At 39.0% G+C, this 15,429-nt stretch overlaps 1 protein-coding gene across 1 annotated transcript; it reads right to left on the reverse strand.

The window, feature by feature from the left end:
• Positions 1-8,665: 8,665 nt before the first annotated feature.
• Positions 8,666-9,874, reverse strand: LOC101619628 (protein FAM47A-like; the record flags this gene model as incomplete). The annotated part of the gene is made up of 1 exon (XM_004690108.2): positions 8,666-9,874. A coding segment is annotated over exon 1 (1,209 nt), but the record flags the coding sequence as incomplete, so codon positions are not given.
• Positions 9,875-15,429: the final 5,555 nt, after the last annotated feature.

Below are 15,429 nucleotides of genomic sequence, written 5' to 3' on the forward strand. Positions count from 1 at the left end.
CACAGGAGGCATCAGGACCTGAGGCGCGGGTGCCGGGGCCAAAGCAAAAGGATACGCGGAGCGAACACGCGGCTCACGCGGCGGGCAGCGGCGGCGGCCATGAAGGCGGCGGCGTCCTGGACCTCGCAAGAGCCCCATGACGGTTGAGACAGTGACCGAAAATGACCAGCGATGGAAGCAGTGGCGGCGGCAGGAGCCACAGAGAGATCCCAGGCAGGAGAGAGCAGCTTTCAGCCGAGACACGCTCTGGCTGGCAGCTGCTGCGGCAGGCTTCGGAGTGACGTGACGGAGCAGGCCCGGTTGCCTAGGAGATGGAACTGCGCTGCTCGCTGACCCCTTGGTGGGTGTGGGTCATCGGAGCAGAGGTGAAGGTTCAGAGTGAGGACGGTGGGCTGTTGGAGTCTTTCTGGAACCTGAGCGAGACCGGGCAACGTGGAACCAAATCTCCGCTCTAGCTAGTACGTTACCTTATTGGTGGACTTAAGTGCCACGTTTTAATCCGTCACTGGCATGTATTCTATGAGCGTTATAGTTAGATATTGTCCTAAAGTGACAGGAAATATAGTGCCTGTGGTTATGTTTACTATCACAGAGCTTTATTTCAGTGTCATTTATCCTCAGTGACCCCCACACCCTTGCTGATGAGACTTTTCATAGCCTCCTCACGCGGTCCCCAGAATTCACTGACTTCTGTGAACACCTTCTATTTGCTCTTACTCCCGATTATGTTCACACATCTCTTGCAACAGAGCGCCACCGCCAAAGCCTCAGTGAGCCTTTTCACCTGCCCATCTTTCCCTCTCTTTGAACTTGTTCTTCATCCCCCTTATTCTCTCTCATCGATCAGCCTTTTTAGTACATTCCTAGTACCTCAACTATAGTCTTACACATTTTCTGGGGAGATTCCATTGTAGGCTTCACTGCAAAAAGTTATTTAAACAGAATAGGTCTTGATTTTGTAGAACACGTTCTCATTATATTTCCAAGATTATCTGATAATTCAATTTTCCTGGCAATTTTACTCCTCAAATGTTTAAAATAATATTATTATCCAATGGTTATATGTGTACTAAAGCATGATAGTGGTGTTTCTCCCTCGTCATTACCTCCTAGGGAAGAAGGTAAAAATAAAATGTATAACTAAGTGAAAACTGAGACTTCAAAACCAACATTTTTAAGGGAACATGACAAACAAGTATGGTCTGGGACATCCAATTTCCATAAAGGAAATGTACATGCCATCTCCAGTTTTTTGTTAATGAGAAATATAAAAGTAAAGCAAATGTAGAATGAAAAAACTTCAGAAAAGATCATATTTAAAAAAAATATATGATACAGAACCATAAAATTGTTTGTTGTCAGTATTTTTATTAGTCAGGGGTCTCCAGGGAACCAGTAACAGCATGTATATGGCATATATCACATATACATTTTTATTAATCAGGGGTCTTCAGGGAGCCAATAACAACATGCATATGGTATATATCACATATGTGAAATTATTTCATACTGTTATGGAGGCTGATAAGTCCCAAGACCTGTGGTCAGCAAACTGAACTCATAGGAGAGACAAAATGGTTTGGGTCCAGTGAAAGGACAGCAGGCACCCTCCCTGGTGGTGCAGCGGGTTAGAGCAGAGACTGCAAGCTGGCCGCAGCCCCTCCAGTGCCAAGTTCAATCCCAGAGCCAGGGGGTGACCCACATGGTGTGTCAGACCTCTCCTGACCTGCCCGCTGCTCCCCTCAGCAGTGTACTTTGTCAGTCGGCCTGTTCTGCTCCCCACTCTGTCTCTGGTGAATCCTCTCATCACCCCTGCACCTCTGGCCTGTGCCCCATTTCTGGATGTATAAATAAATAAATAAATTCTTAAAAAAAAGAAAAAAAAGAAAGAAAGGACAGCAGGCTTGAGAACCAGGAGGAACTGATTGATATATTCTAGTTTAAGACCAATGGCAAGAAAAAAATGCTGGTATCTCAGTTGGAAGGCAGTCAGACAGGAAGAGTTCCCACTTACACAAGAAAGGGTCAGTCTTTTTGTTTTATTCGGGCTTCAACTGGATGCATAAGACTTGCCCACATTAAGAAGGGTGATCTGCTGTATTCTTTCTACAAATTCCTATTTTTTAGGGAAAGGTTCCCCACTCACTTTCACTGAGGCATCAGTGGCACTTAGCATTGACTTAGTCCAAGGTGTACAGCATAATGATTTGATATGTGTACATATTGAGAAATGATTACCACAATAAGTTTAGTTAACATTAATCACCACTTACATAATCACATTTTTTTCTTGTGATGGGAACTTTTGAATTTTACTCTTTTAACAACTTCAAATACACAATATAGACTACAGTTACCATGCCGTATTTACATTCCCAGAACTTCTTTATCTTATAATTGGACATGTTTCCTTGTGGCCTTGTTCATTTCTCCCCTACCCCCCAACCCCCACCTCTGGCAACAGCCTATCCGTTCTTTGATCTATAATTTTAATGTACTGCAACATTTTTTTACGGTACATCGGTACAGAATGATGCCATAAGCAGTCTTTATTCCCTTCTCAGGGGACAGAAGTGGGATTTTGTGTTAGATAGTACTCAACTGAAAGTGTGATTCATGCCGTCCAAGCTGTGAATATTTCATCATCCATGGTAATGCTGGATGTCAGTGTGGGAATAATACACATTATTGGAAGATTTTGTGTTGGAATTCACAGTTGACCTTGGATAACTCGGATATCTGAAATGTTCTGTGCCAACATGGAAAGGTTAATACGTTTCTGTGTGGTAAACCTCAAAACAAAAAATTAGGCTATGAAAAATTTACTGACCCAATTATATATCTGGTTCTCTTGATTTCCCTTTTCTAAAGCTCATGGATTTGAGGTAAGGTTGTTGTTTTTGGTTTCAATCTTACATGTGTTTAATCCAAATTCTATTTGCTTCTGTTCAGTTCTGTATGACTCCTTATACAATGTGGGTAGTTGCTGCAGAGGAGAAAACCATGTAATTTCCCTAACAAAACTTTATTTCAGTAGAAGTGATAATTACCAACAAGCTGTAGAAGGTTTACAGAAACCTATTTTGCAAGTGCATTTTTTCATATTAAACAAATCTAAGACCGAGTGAGGATTAGTTAATGCTAGCACACAGGATAAATATCTTCAAACATTTTTTCTTAGCTTTAATTTTCTGTACCTTTTAAGTAATACTCCCTTATCCCCTTCCCACAAATATAAGTTATCAATTCTGTGATGTTGATAGTATTAGGCACTTCTGTAAAATAATCCTTTAACTCTCACCAAAAATTTTTTTTTCCTTTTTTTTTTTTTTTAAAGATTTATTTATTTATGCACACAGACTGGGGTATAGGCCAGAGGCTCAGGGGTGGTGAGAGGCTTCACCAGAGACAGAGTGGGGAACAGAACAGGCAGATCAACGAAGTACACCGCTGAGGGGAGCAGCGGGTGGGTCAGGAGAGGTCTGCCACATCATGTGGTCACCTCCGGGGCAGGCGGGAATCGAACTCATGCAGAAGCGGCTTTAGATTCTCAGTGCAGTGCTTTAACCCGCTGCGCCACCAGGAGGGTCCCAACTCTCACCAAAATTTAAGGTTCATATTATGGTCTTAATTTTATTGATGCAACATGTCCTTTGAAATGCAGGTTTTAATAACTGAAATTCGGAAAGGAAAGTTTTCAAGTCTGTGTCTTGACTGTAAATGTGGTGCTATTGTTCATGCATAGACCTTAATTTACTTTTAAAATAGAGGAATGGATGTCAGTATGGAAATAATACACTGTTCATTGATCCTAGTTGGTTAATGAGGACATCATGTTGCCTTGAACACCATAGAGTTTCTGATGAATTGCTGCCCCTAAGATATTTCAAACTATAGTTTAATTTACCTGATTTTATAATTTATTTCAAAGGTGAGTGATTGAGTATCTATAAAGTCTAGAAAGGGGTGATTTGTATTAAGATACATTGGGATAGAAAACTAGCACACTGACTAGTACATATAATGTTAACCTTACATACAACGTAAATGATAGCCCTATTATGAATGTAGTTGCATAGACACTAAGAAAGGCATATATTATGAGAAACTGGCAAATTTTATTGAATCGTTTTTAAAAAGGAGGTAGGAAAAGGCATAAAATGATGTAAAAAGAAACTTATATTAAAATAAAAGGAGGTATGGTTTCTGATTTGGTTAGGCAAAATATTGAGATGCAATGCACAAATGAAAGGTCCTTCTGCCTTGGGTAGAATAAAGAGTTACTCAATGCTGAGAATAAATAGTGAAACCCTTATTTTGTCAATGAAGTGTAAAGTGATGCTTTGAGAGGGAGGAATAGGGACAGGATGTGGTTTTCTTCATGACAAAAGTGAAATGGTCATCTTGGAAAGTGGTAGAACCTATCAAGGGAAACGTTCATCTGGTGTTAAAGGCTCATTTAAGCTTTCTGCATATGTGTCTCCCTGGTGGCACAAGGGCTAAAGTCTCTGCACTGCCAAGCTATCGGTAGCCACTGTGCCATGAGTTTGATACTAGGCCGAGGAGTTGACCCATATGGCACAGCCTCACCTGCTGCTCCCCTCAACAGTGTATTTCAGTGAATCCACCTGTTCTGCTCCCCACTCTGTCTGTGGTGAATCCTCTCACCCCTGTACCCCTGGCCTACACCCCAGTTCTTGTATGCATAAATAAATATAATAAATCTTTAAGAAAAAATGATTTCTGCATGTGTGTGTAACTGTCAGAGTGGCATGTATTTTTCTTTAACATATTTAACCATTTGGATGCAGGTACAAGAATGGCAGAGATTACAATGTATGTTATTATATTATACAACATTTCTTTTTTTTCCCAACAATGTTTTCTTTCTTTTCTCAGGGGTAGTCCCCATAGAATCTCCTCCACCAGTTCACCTGTGTACCATCACCATAGTCCCTTGTATTTTTCCTGCCTTTGCTTTGAACTCTGTCCCCAGCCCTCCCCTGCAGAATGTCTCTGACTTATAATTGTCTCTTTATTGTTGTTTGGTTTTGTTGTGTTTTTTATTGTTATTATTATTTTCCCTTGTTACCTCTTTGGTTCCTCCTATAACTGAAGCCATCTGATATTTTTCTTTTGCCTGCTGACATATTTCCCTGAGTATGATCCCTTCTAGCTCCATCCATGTTGCTGCAAATGGCATGAGTTTATCTTTTTTGATTGAAAAATAGTAATCCATTGTGTTTGTGTATACACACACACACACACACTCACACACCCCACATCTCCTTCGTTCAGTCATCAGGGATTATAATTTAACACCAGTTGGGGTTTTATCAGAAGAATATGAGTGGGAAAGACAAGCAGAAGAGTTAAAAGTATATGTACTCAAAGAAGTGGGTGGTAATTGATAATGAAATCTAAGTGGGAAGTTAAGGAACTGAAAACATAGAGCATGATTTATCCTGAAAAAATAGTAAAGGTCTTTGGATTAGATATCATGTTGGAATCAAAGAATTCAAGGTTTGAGAATATTCATAGGTGATCAGCAAGGTAAGATCAGGGATCAGTAGGGGGGAAAATAGAAACTGAGATTTGAAATCAATGTATCTCTTGCCAGTAGCAAAGTTAAGAGTCCGACTGAAGGGACTGGTGTCTATAGTGAGATCGAAAGCTAGTGTCAGGTTTTGGATCGGGATAGTCTTTGTTAATGAGAGTAGTCACAGGGACCAAGATAGTAATTCAAATACTAAGAAACCACAATGAAAAGGGGAAGTGAGTGAAAGTTGAATAGTTGATTGCAACAAGGAAATTAATGGGTGATACAACCTGATGGCTTTTCCCCCTTCTTTCAAGGATAAAATATATGTGCATACTTTTATTTACAGATGGATTCCCATATTTTCGGAAACTGTAGTGCACTTTAGACCTGTGTTACAAGTCTGTGTTTATATAGTATAAGTGTCCAGTTTTATTTTCTGCCAAAGGAATAGCCAGTGCATGCCAGCACAATTTCAAAATATACTTGAGGGCCTTCCTGGTGACCTAAAGGTTAGTCTCAGCGCTGCCATATTATCTCTAATACATGAGTTTGATTCCTAGCCCGATTGCTGACCCACATACAGTGCAGCAGACTTCTCTGTTTCAACTGCTGCTCCCCTCGGTAATATATTTCAGTAGATCCATCTGTTCTGCTCCCCACTCTGTCTCTGGTGAATACTCTCACTCCCCATCGCCTCCCACCTCTGGCTTACACCCAAGTTTTTCTATGCATAAACAAATAAATTTTTAAAAATTGGAAATGAGAAATTATTATTATTATTTTAGCTTTCCCATTGAATTCAGCTACCCCATTTGTCTTGTAAGTATCTCATTGATACTATAACTTATCTGGATTTGTCATTCTAATCTATGGATTTTTATATATAGCTGAACTAATACCATGTTGATTTAAGAGACTTTACTATGTTCTGACACCAGATGAGGCAAATTACCTTACCCTGGTATTTTTCTGTTCTTTTTCTTTCTAATTCTTTATTGAAGTATTATTGACATATATTATTTCAATTCCAAGCGTACAACTTAATGACTTAATTTTGTCTACATTGTGAAATGTTTATCAGAATAAGTCTATTGGTCATCTTCACAACTTTCAAATTTGCAATAACATATTATTAAAGTATCCACGTGCTACAAATATTTCTAGCTACAAATTTAGCTGTCCCGCTACCTTATCTGTTATTTTAGAAGTGTAAATAAACCACTTGATTTCTTTTTTAAATGTGAGTTCTTTTTTAAATTGCTATCCCTGAATTGCAAAATTGAGTTGCTCCTGAATAGACATGAGGCTATTGGATGCTCCTGTTTTGCTCACACATCTGTGTTACACACTTGATTTGCCAGGAACTGAGGTGACATGGAAACACTTGCATGGTGAATTTTTATGATAAGTTCGAAAAAAATTAAATATATTCAGTTGTGTGATAAGATCCTAAAGTTTCACCAATAATTTTGACAAGCAGTTTTTAATCTGGCCTTGGGGCTTGATATAATCCCAAAAGGGAGATAGCAACTTCATTATTAAATGCAGCTAACATTATTTTGGCTACAGATCTCAACTTTGGCTTAACAAAAAATAACTTATAATTCATTGTAATTTTTCTGCAAGAAAGCTATATAAATTTCCTTTCCTCACATTTTAAAATTTATCACACATTATAATTAACATAATTAGATCTTTTCTTTTTCAAAATAATTATTTTATTTATATAAATAAATGATATATTAATATAATGGGTAATATTCATATAACTTAAAATTGAGAATATATATGTGAATATTAATTTCACATTAGAAAACTATATAAAAAGTTGATGAACTCAAGTAGAAGGTCGCTGTGAAATATTTATAAGCATTAGGTATGAAATTTATAGATGCTGAACAACCAATGTTGTATATCCATGGTGGGACACATCATAAGTTCTCATTGAAGTTAAAATGAGAAAAAGTTACCTTTCACTTGCTTTCTTAGCACAGTCTGGCTTGGATGGTATCTGGGGTGGGGGTTCTGGATCCCCAACTGGAGATTTCTGCTCCAGATTGGTAAAGCGTGTCTGTAGAAGTAAGCCCACGGTGAGCTCTTGAAGCAAGTCATGAGATGGCTAGTCCTGATAAAATGAAATTCTGAGGTGTGTTATTGAGGAATGAAGCCTGGATGGCTTCATGAATATGGCCTTGAAACAGATACGGAAATACGTAAATGGATAAGTGAAGAATAAGTATTCAGGTGCACTTGTCCAAAGAAACATTGTGTTGAAAATAAGTACACAGACGAGGATGTGAAGATACCATAAAACCAATATTTTTTATACCTGGATGTATTTTTTTAATGAATTGTTTTGGTTCTTTGTGATATAATCTCCCTTCTTAAAAGCTGACCTTTCACTGTCATGTAAAATATATTAAAATATTGATTTAATTGTAGAGCTCCTTCACACTTAAGTTTCTGTCATATTCTTTCATCTCCATATCACTGCAGAATGAAAAAGAATAAAAATATTTCTCCCTAAGAAGTGAGAGAAATAGTACATAAGTAAATAGTAAATAGAACTGTTTATACATCTTCTCATGGTTCATCATCTTTCTTCTTCTCCTCCTTCTCCTCCTCTTTCTCCTCCTCCTCCTCCTCCTTCTCCTCCTCCTTCTCTTCCTTCTCCTCCTTCTCCACCTCCTCCTTCTCCTCCTCTTCCATCTCTTTCTCCTCCTTCTCCTCCATCTCATCTTTCTTTTCCTCCTCCTTCTCCTTCTCTTCCATCTCTTTCTCCTTCTTTTCCTTATCCTCCTCCATCTCATCCTTCTCTTCCTTCTCCTTCTCCTCCTTCTCTGCCTTGTGCTCCTTTTCCTTCTCCTCCTTCTCCTCCTTTTCCTTCTCCTCCTTGTCCTCCTTTTCCTTCTCCTCTTCCTTCTCCTTTTTCTCCTCCTTGTCCTCCTTTTCCTTTTCCACCTTGTCCTCCTCCCCCTCCTCCTCCCCCTCCTTCTCTTCCTCCTCCTCTTCTTCTTCCTCCTCTTCCTCTTCCTCCAACTCCTCCTCCTCCATGTCTTCCACATCCTCCTCGTCTTCCTCCTCCTCATCATCATCTTCCTCCTCCTTATCTTGGTCCTCCTCCTCCTCATCATCATCATCTTTGAGTGCATGGAGGCGCATTGCTCTTTCCATGGGAGTATTAACAGAGTCATATCTCCATCCCTTCCTGGTAAACAACCTCTCAAGGAGGACTGGCATCCTATAGCCTTTGCTTAAAATGAAATCTTTAAAGGCAATTGTTCCATAAAGGTCTTCAAGAATGTCTGGCTCAGGAGGCTCTTTTCCAAAAATTCTTTCATGTAAGACCTTGGGATCAATCAAAGGTTCATCATTTATTAGCTTTTTCCACAAATGGGGCTTTAGATACCATGCACCATACCTTATCTTCATAGGTTTGGGTTTATAAGGATCCTTTGGCTTCTGCATTTTTCTCTCCCAGTTTTCTTCACCTGAAGAGAATTCCATCTCCTTCAGGAGACGTAAGTCTATGTTGTACATTAGCTCCAAAGGAATCTGGTTTATTTTCTTCATGGAAGCAGTTTCCAGAGTTGGTTTGTATTCAAGGCTAACATCGAAAAGTTTCATGATGAAGTCTTCATCAATGCCCAAGTCTCCAAAACTAGCAACCCATTTACAAAATTCACGAACTTTTCTCGGAGCTCTTCTACGTTGAGAAAGAAGCTTGCGTAAACCCTTGTTTGACATTTCCGAACGAAACAAATTGTTAGGACATGCCCCAGGAATCTTCTTGGGAGGGTCTAAGTAGGCATTTGCATAATGAGTATTAGGAACTCTTTTTGGGGGATTCCTCCTTTTCTTGGTGCCCTCGCAGTAGGCCCATGTGTCCTCCAGCTTCCTGTCAGGATCGAGCACTTGCAGCACCTTCAGTAGGAGATCTGCAGGTATGTCTGCATCCAAATCCGGGAACATAGCCAAGGGATGCCGCGTCAGGTGGGCGTCGACGTCCGCCATGAATGCCTTCCGCTCAAGCTGGGCTGGCGAGAGCTTGGAAAACAGGCCTGCATCCTTGACCACCACTTTGTGGCTCTTCGGGGGGGCAGGTTGGGGCACTTTTTGCGGAATCACGGGGAGGAAGCCCTTCTTAGGGCCACGAGTGATCAGATCGTCACAAGGCGGGCAGCCCTTCCTGAAGTCGTCCAGCCCCTCTCTCACAAATCTCCACCGCTTACCATCCAGGGAGGTGGGGAATTTGAGAACCTTGTGTTTCGCAAAACACTTGGAAGGTAGATTGTCTCTGTACCAGGGCTTGCAGTGCATGCCCAGAGGCATCGGTTCCAGCCGCTCTGGTCCAAACAACCAATTTTCTGCCATGGTGCGCCTGGCTCCCAGGCTATCACTGACTTCCGCAGTTTATTTTCTCAGAACGTTCTTGTTGCTAGGAGACCACGTAACCAGGAACTGCTGGACTCTTCCCTAGGGTGGATGCAGGGGAGGGTGGGGGGACGTTGGTGCACCTGCTTCCAGCATGAGGCAGTTGTACATAAAGCTGCCACAAATATTTGTGTTCATGTTTTTGTATGCACGTATACTTTCGTTTCGCTTGGGTAAACTTTAGCTATGAGTTGATTCGTGGAATCATAGTATAGGTGTGTAACCTTTTAAGAAGCCACCAAAGTTTCCCAAAGTAGTTGTAATCTTTATATTCCTTCTGGTAGTGAATGAGAATTGCATTGCCTCCACGTGCTCCCCAACATTTTTTATAGTTACTCATTTTAATATGGGCTCTCTTAATAGGTATGTAGTAGTATGTCATGGTCTTAAGTTGCATTTCTTTAATGAATGCTGGTGTTAGGAACTTTCCTGTGTTTGTCATTCATACTTCTCTGTTGATGAAGTAGCTGTTAGAATATTTAGCTCATCTTTTATCCGTGTTGCTTGATATCTCATTAAGTTTTGAGAGTTCTTTTTATCCTTTGGATGTGAGTCTTTTTTTTTTCTTGTTTATTTACAAGTAGTATTTTTTTTTTACAATTGTTTAAAAATCAGAATCATCAGGCAACTATAGATCAGAGACATGCTGGTGGGGAGGAGGAGGGAAAAGGGCCAGAGCAAGGGAGGGAAGAGCACGGGGGACTATGGCCATGGGAGAAATCGGTGGTGGGAATTTCACAGGGAAACCATACACTGTACAAAAATGAAGGAGGATGTGAGTCCTTTATCAGAGACAGGATTTGTAAATGTCTCTCTCCATCTATGCCTTGTCTTCACAGTATATTCCAAAAAGCAAAGTTTTTAAATTTGATGGACATTTTATCAGTTTGATCTTTTATGGATACTTTTAATGTTGAATCTAAGAAAACTTTGCCTATTTAAAGATCACACAGTTTTTCTTCATTTTCAAGATTTTATAATCTTAAGTTTGTTATGTATTTAAATTTAGTTTTTTTAGATGCTGTAAGGTATCAGAATTATAACTTTTAATATTTTTTTTGGGTGGCGATTATCTAATAGGTCCAGAATTCTTTCTTTTGAATACAATAGTTCTATAATTTCATTGTTAAAGGAAGAACTTTTCTTCACTGAATCACCTTTGTAACTTTGTAGGTATAATTTATCTGTATTTCTGTAGATTCACTTCTGAATACTCTTTCATGTTTTATTAATGTTTCTGTCATGTGTCTATTCTACTTTCTGTTAATATACTTCATATTTTGCAATAACTCTTAATGTATCAGTCTTCTAGTGTCTTTCTTCTTTTACAAGAATTTTTAACTCTTCTAGTTTCAGTAATCTTAGAGTCTGTAGTACTGTGTCTAATTCTTTTCTAATGGAATCTGCTTAGCCAAATTCACAGATTCACTTTTTTAGTCATGATCTGACATAGTGTAACTGAGTGTTCCTCTGTTAGATGTGAAAAGAGTTGATGCTGATGGTAGCAACTGAATTGTTCCATGTGTTTCAGAATATTTTACTCTGACAATAGTATTTAAATAACAAGCCAGATTGTGCATTTTATGATTATGTGATTTTTACATGAGTTGAGACTCCTAAATAAAGTATTTCAAAGCATTTTTTAAAGTAGGTTCATTTGTTCAGTCATGCTTGGGGAAACTTAGTGACAGTTCCGGTGTCAACCATCATCTGCAAAAGATGCTCATGGAAAAAAATAGAAGAAATTGTAAAAGAGAATTTGCAATGACTGCGGGGGGGGGGGCAATGAAAAAAAAAAAAAAAAAACCAGGAGTAAAAAAGCAAAAGGCAGGAGTGCTGTGTGGCGTAAAAGATAATGCAAACCATTTGATGTTTCCTTTTGCATTATATCACACATCCCACAGTTAAGAAATCCTTTGCACAGAATCCCTTCTAATGCAAGGTGTCAAAACCACCACCAGACATGTCTTTAAAGTAGCAATTACACACATTTGTTGTACTTAAGTACTTTCATCCCTTCAGTCTCAACTAAGACTCAGTCTAGGCAACATTGTGTCTGAGACAAGTGTCCTCGAGGGAAGGGGGATCTTTCACCTCAAGATTCAAAAGCAAACTGCCACTCATCCATTGGTTTCTGCTGCCATTGCCCACCTTCTAACCCTTAATACCTCTGACCTGTGCCCAGTGTTCTTTATAGGTTGGCTTCCAAGGGCCAGGAGGGGGCATTCCGAGCCAAGAGGAAGTGCATAAATGATGATGTCAAGGGAAAACCAGTAGAGGATATCTGAGAGACTGCCAACAGTGGTGTTGCTTTAGTAACAAGACAAGACATGGGAGGAGTTGGAATCATTTCACACAATGATGTGCAGTGCTTATTCTTATACAGGTCCGGTCCTAGTGATGTACCCATGTGTAAATGTCTGACACGCAGTGAAAAATAGACATTTGAAGGTTGCCGGAGAGGTGTGGGCTAGAAATAATAGGTTTCTAAGTCACCAGTTCATAGGTGGTAATTGAAACAGTGAGACTGAATTTATTCACCCAGGGAGTGTGCGTCCTCTTCTCTTGCAACAGAGAAGGGTAGAGAGGAAAAACCAATCAAAAGAAAAACAAAGAGACAAAGGGTGTTTAACCTTAAGGGAAGTGAAGAAGTGAGGAAATATTGTGTTCAAGGAATTAAATTATCAGAGGAAAAATAGAACGCTTATAATTGATCTTTATTCCGAATAGGTAACAGGAAGAAATGAAGCATTATGATAAAAAGGAAAGTAAATGGTTTGGGGAAGTATAGGGCCACTCCACATGCACACACTTTTTTCCTTATTTATTTATTTATATATTTATTTATTTATTCATTTGTGTTTAGAATTGCTGTAATGTTAGGATACCCCCATCAGGTATCACCACTGTAGTATACCCATCATCAAATCACCCATAATCCTCCACCACAGTCCATTGTTCTTGCTTCTCTATTTGTATTTAACTCTCCTTACTGTGGATGCTTCAGCCCTATCGTCAGCTTTCAAGGGTTAATTTTTAACCTTGTTTTTATCTCATAGTTTGGTTTCCCTATATTTCACACATTATTGACACCATCTGGTATTTATCTTTTTTCCTTCTCACTTACTTCACTTAGGAGTATCCTTTCCAGCTCCATCCATGTTGCTGCAAATGGTATAGTTAAACTATTTTGATTGCCGAGTAGTATTCATTTTCTATATATACCACATCTTGATTCACTCATCTGCTTTTGGGTGTTTAGGTGGATTCCATGGCTTGACTATTGTAAATAGTGCTGCAATAAACACGGGTATTCCCGTTTCCTTTTATTAGTATTTTTGAATTTTTCTAGTAGGTACCTAGGAGTGGAGTTGCTGGGTTCTATAGTAGAGCCATGTTTAATGTTTGGGACACTTCCACACAGCTTTCCAGAAGGGCTGGGCCAGTTGCTTTCCCATCAGTAGTGTAGGAGGTGTCTCTTTTCTCCACCTCCTTGCCAGCATATGTTGTTTCTGGTCTTTTCAATCGGGACCGTTCTCATCAGTGTGAGGCAGCATTTCATTGTGGTCTTGTTTTGCATTTCCCTGATGATAAGTGCTAATGTTTTTTCATGTGAAGACACATAGTCTTTACTTGCACAATTTGCTTGAGTCCTTCTAGAAAGCCTTTTGGCATCTTAGTAGTGCACATTGAAACCATATGTCTTTTCTCCTCAAAACATTGTAGGTTCATTTGCATTTTAAGTGAACTGGACATGATGTAAGAAGCAGCATACTCTGGCCCAGAGGTTCTAAACTGTGGCTGGCTGGCCCCCAGGGAGAAAACTGAGCTCCTGGCTCTGCCTGGAATCACTGTGACCTCAGAGAGGAGGAGAAAAGACCAGCAGAGAGCCGGTTATACTAAGTATCTTAGGTGCTAACCAAGTTGAGGACTTTTTGAGACTATATGACAGACTATCTGGCTTCTTATCAACACTAACATTTACATGGATAAGAAATTTTCCTTGATCTGGAACGAATTATGGAAGTAGCATTTAAGCCCCAAAACAAGTTCCTCATTTCTAAGATGCGGGTGATTTTCTAAAATAATGCTTCCAGCTTCTCAAATGAGAGACACAAAAATAGATGACAGCCAAAGAATATTTGAAACAGACTTTCACAAACATGTGAGGAGGAAAAGCAAATGAAAATGCCAAAGAAGTTTAAAAACTCTGAAGAATTACGTACATCTACAATTATTATGTATATGTACAATTATACATACTATTTTTAGAGAAAATACCAATGATCGTGCCTCCTCTGGACAACACTTTTCCAAGCTTTAGCTTGCTTTTACATCCATGGAAATAGTGGCACATCCTGTATGCACATGTTGCTGAAATTATATAACAGTAGCTTAGTGCTTACTTTATTTTTCACTGTGAGAGATGGATATTTATTAAACATAACACATTTAGCTGCTATTATTATCTTTCATTGGTATTATTCTCTAGGAGATACTGTCTTATGCTCAGGTGTATGACAAATAGGCATTAAGGCCCTTGCAGTCCTAAAACTCTGCACCATATGATCTGATGCATAATTTCCTGCACATTTATGAGCATCAATAAATATCAAGAGAGACCGGAGGATGTCATAGTACAAGTCCTTGGTCAACTCTGCCACAAGGTAAAGGGGAAGGCCATTCTTGCCTCCTCAGAGACAGGCAGTCTGGTCCCTCCCAGTGCCATGTGCCAAGAATGCTTTCCAAGTGGAGAAACGATTGAAACAAAACAGAAATAAACCAAGACTCAGACTTTGCAGGATAGCTGAGAAAACTAAAACAGACTTACTAGTTGATAATAAAAGCTGGCAAGAATTAGATGGCAATCTGATTTTTTGGTAACATATGAATAAGTATTTAGTATTTGAGTGGAAATAATACAAATAATAACACAGAATTTGATAATTCTGACAGTAATAAACTTAATACATAGTACTACTTAAGCCAGTAATTAGTACATAGAAAGAAAAATATATTGAAAGAAAGAAAGAAATGTATGCCCTGTTTTACGGCATAAAACTTACATGTTTTTAATTCCTTATGGAAGGGTACAATAGGAGTTGGTCAATTAACTAGTTTAAATAATAATGGACCATACTTTCCTAAGAAGAAACTATCACTATAAATCAGCAAACATGTCCATCTGGAAGATATTATAATTTGGAATTGCAAGGCAAAAATATAATCAAAATAGCATATTGGCGAGCCTTTCTTGAATACCAGATGCTTTATAAAATACTTTTTCTCATTTAATCCTTGAGACATTTGACGTTTTATTACATTTTACAGTTGAAGACACTGAGATTCTTGATAAAATTTAATTTACCACAATTTATAATTATATCTTTGTTTGGGGATTTGATTGATGTCAGACATGATCATCACATATAAGTGAGGCCTTTTCCTGGCAG

Source organism: Condylura cristata, unplaced genomic scaffold (assembly GCF_000260355.1).
Source record: "Condylura cristata isolate star-nosed mole 26May11 unplaced genomic scaffold, ConCri1.0 scaffold00027, whole genome shotgun sequence".
Lineage (NCBI taxonomy): Eukaryota > Metazoa > Chordata > Mammalia > Eulipotyphla > Talpidae > Condylura > Condylura cristata.